This window comes from Sceloporus undulatus, unplaced genomic scaffold (genome assembly GCF_019175285.1).
Source record: "Sceloporus undulatus isolate JIND9_A2432 ecotype Alabama unplaced genomic scaffold, SceUnd_v1.1 scaffold_2238, whole genome shotgun sequence".
NCBI lineage: Eukaryota > Metazoa > Chordata > Lepidosauria > Squamata > Phrynosomatidae > Sceloporus > Sceloporus undulatus.
Window position 1 is genome coordinate 899 of NW_024805158.1, and position 3,843 is coordinate 4,741.

General features: G+C 48.0%; 1 protein-coding gene across 1 annotated transcript; it reads left to right on the top strand.

Annotated features, from left to right (window-relative positions):
- Nucleotides 1–853: 853 nt before the first annotated feature.
- Nucleotides 854–3,467, top strand: LOC121917965 (ran GTPase-activating protein 1-like; the record flags this gene model as incomplete). Its single annotated transcript, XM_042444080.1, has 6 exons — nucleotides 854–942; nucleotides 1,895–1,979; nucleotides 2,286–2,350; nucleotides 2,446–2,484; nucleotides 2,779–2,844; nucleotides 3,366–3,467. Coding segments are annotated over 6 exons (446 nt in total), but the record flags the coding sequence as incomplete, so codon positions are not given.
- Nucleotides 3,468–3,843: the final 376 nt, after the last annotated feature.

Sequence of the window (3,843 nt, forward strand, 5' to 3'; positions counted from 1 at the left end):
GTGGACCCTTGTTATACGCTGGGGTTTGGTTCCAAGATCCCCTGTGGATAACAAAATCCATGTATGCTCAAGTCCCATTAAATATAATGACATAGCAAAATTGTCTCCCTTATAAAAAATGGAATATCAAGGTAAATTTATACTTTTTTGGAACATTTTCAAACCATGTATGCTGGAATCGGTGTATAAAAAATCCGTGTATAAGAAGGGCCGACTGTAGTTCAACCCACCTCCTGCCCTGCAGGAATACATAGGATCCTAGAGTTGGAAGGGACTATTAAGGGCCATATGGAGATGGAAGGGGTCCAATGACAAGAGCTAGGAAGAAGCAAGACAGTGCCAAGCCTTTGAAAACACCCTGCTGCTATGTTTATTTCCTCCAAAGGACCACCACCTCCGCCCGTCCTTCAAGGCAGAGTGGCAAGGCCCAGAGAAGCACATGGCAACCATGGCCACTTGGCCAGATGCATTTGTTTGCCTTTGAAAACATTCCGTATCCGCTCTGGAATCTGGACTCCACTCTAGAATGCAGCTGAGGCCAGTGCAGCCATTGGCTATTGGTCAGTGCGTTGGATACTGGTCAGTGCATTGGATACTGGTCAGTGCGTTGGATACTGGTCAGTGCGTTGGATACTGGTCAGTGCTCTTCTGGACCTTGGTCGGACCAGACCTGTTCTTGGAGGGCACTTGGCTTGGGTCTATCCAAGTTCTCAGCGCCACAATGCCAAGTGTGTGGTAGTCCATCAAAAAGCATGGAGGGGTAAGCAGAGGGGAAGGCCTGATGTGACCATTGAAGCCATGGCTCTGGCCAGCCATCCTTTCTCTGACTCTCATTCATCTCTTTCCTTTGCAGAGGGCCAAGAAAACTGTGGTCAAATGGTTTTCCTGCTTCATACGACCAATGGATGAGGAGGACGGTGACAACTCTCTTCATCTTCCAAGGTAAGTCCCCATATCCTTCCGTCCTTCCTCCCTCCCTTCCTTTCTTCATTCCCTCTGTTCCCCCTTTCCTTCCTTCCGTTCCTTCCTTCCCTCTATCTCTACTTCTTACTACCTCCCTCCCTTCTTTCTGTCTGATGTTCTCTGGGGAACTTTCTGTACAGGGCTCTGGGAAACGAGGACTTTTGGGAATCTCTTGGAGTTGTTCTTTGCTAGGGAGAGGCAGATAGATCTGCTGGATTTTTCATGGCCTCCTTCCCACTACCTTTTAAACTCAATGGCAAGAAACCAGTTTAAATGACCCTGGTTCCCACTTAATCCGAATTGCTGGAGCCATTCTGAGAGGGGGCCATGCTCTAGATTAATTTAACCCACGTCTTTTTGACGTTGATTCTTTTTCCACTTCTTTTTGATGAACCAACTCCGCGCAAGTGTCATGAACCACAAGCAGATCAGAATCGATTCAAATTTCCCCCGCAGCCAGCTGGAACTGAATCATTTTGAATCCATTCATTCATGAATGGGAACCAAAAGCGGTTTATTTTGGTGCCAGAAAATGATAGAAAATGCGATGGGGCAAATGTAGTGTAAACCACAATCCAATTTCAAATAGATCCATCGATTCAGATCACACACCGATTTCTCTGTAAGTGGGAATGAAGCCCATATCTCCCTTTGGGAAGTGGGAAAAGGCTGAGTGGGGCTTTTAGGTTTCGATTTCTTTGGGGCACTTTTCCTGACCTCTCTCCTGTGCTCTAAGGTCTTTTTCGGTATCCACACTACGGCTTTGTGGAAGCAATCAGAGATCCACCTGAGGATGCCACTCTTGTGGCCCCACCAGTGGGCTTTCTACAGCACCATTCTGGCCGCATCGCTGGACAGAAGAGATGGTCAGTGGTTCTAGTGATGCTCTGAAGTTGTCACATTGAATGGCCTTTTTCTGTCTCCATTCTAGACTTACGGAGCTGCAAAGAAACTGCGTCAAGGAGGAGGACATTGCCTGTTCAGCGCTTGCTGTGGCAGTCCAGCCCTCTTTGTCAGTAAGGAAACAGTCTTTCAGATGCACAGAGGGGTCTCATCTTTTGCCCACTAGTGTCCTGAGACGGGACCATGGCCTGTGGTCAGGCAGTGAAGGGCCCTGACCCTTCCTCTCAAGGGTGACCAGGTGCCCTCCTTTTCCAGGACATGTCCTATGTTTCAACCTCATGACCAGGAGGAATTCCAAAATGTTCTCTGTTACGAACATGGCTAAGAAGCATGCATTTACATTGTGTGTGATAACTTCTGTTTTGTAATGTCCAACATTCTTCCATGAATGTACTGCATTTCTTCTTTTCCTTTGAAAGGATTCCTCAGAAATGGAGGAGGTGCCCATGGAGGCCAAAAATGAGGTGGAAGATGAGGACAAGAGGTACTACCTTTCTTTCCATCTCTAAGGGCATGCGGGGCCATGGAGGAGCCATGGGTGGGCTTCTATTCTGACCTTTGTCTTATCTCTCCTCCCAGCTTCCAGAAAGAAGCCTTGGATGAACCTGCCATCTTAGCAGTAAGTTGGGGAAGAGTTGGCTCCTGGTTTGTAATACGTTTTCCCATAAATGTACTCCATGTATCCAATGTGGCTCAACTGTCAGTCCCAGCAGCCCTGGGCAGCAGAGCCAGGAATACTGGGAGTTGCAGTCCAACAACGTCTGGGCTGCACACGTTCTAATATTAGAATGGCCCCTGACTGCTCTGTGTTTGCTTGCCTTCAAGTGCAATTTCTCCTCTCCTGAAAAACAGAGACGGTAAACCCTTCTTCAGTGGAGAAGTCTCAAAATGCATTGTTCTTTTCTTGTGAAAAGTTTCCCCGGAAATGGAGAAGGCAACCCCAGAAACCAAAAACGAGGAGGAAGAAGGGATTCAGAGGTACTCCTTTTCTTGCCATCTCCCAAGGGCATGTGTGCCCAGGAGGGGCCATGGGTGGGCTTCTATTCGGGCCTTTGTACAGTGGAGCCTTGCCTTACATGGGATCCATTCCAAACCACACCACGTAAGGCAAATTCTGCCTACGCTCCCATTCATTATAATGGGGCTCATGCTCGCCATTCATTTGATTGCCGCGTGGCTTTCGCGTAAACAGGAAGCCACGCATGGTGCACCCGTGTATGGAGCGGGCGCACTGTATTACCTCCCCTCCCAACTTCTGGAAAGAACCCCCTTGGCTTCAGATAGGTAATGTGTTCCCACTTGGGAGGGGTGGCTTTTGTAATGCCTCACGCTGGAGAAATGGCTGGGTGCCTCTGGAAGGAGCACTCTCTTCATCAGTCCATTGGTTTCCATAAGGATGCCCTTGTGGTCCCTCAGTGGGCTGTCTAGAGCATCATTCTGCCCCAGAGGGATGCTCTGAAGGTGCCACACTTCATGAACTTTTCCTGTCCCCATTTTAGACATCCAGAGCCAATGGGGGACTGTGCTGAGGAGGAGGAGGAGCAGGAGCAGGAGGAGGAGACCTCTCAGATGTTTGACCAGGAGGAGATTTGCCCTTCTCGGTAAGGAAAGAATCTGGCTGACCCTCAGTGGTGGTCCTCTTATTGTTTATTTATTTATTTATTTATTTTAAAAAGATACACACACGCGCGCACACACACAGAGTTGGACCTTGTTATCCGCTGGGGTTTGGTTCCAACATCCCCTGTGGATAACAAAATCTAGGGATGCTCAAGTTCCATTCAAACTGGTGTCCCTTCTATAAAATCGCAAATCAAGGTTTGCTCTCTGGAAGTTGTACTTTGTTGGAATATGTTCAAGCCGTGTATCCTTGTAGAAAAAATCAATGGATAAAGAGGGCCAACTGTATGTGTTTATACATCAATTGACCTTCTGGACCCACAGAAGAGTGCCCAATAGAGTCTTGAGAAGGAAGCA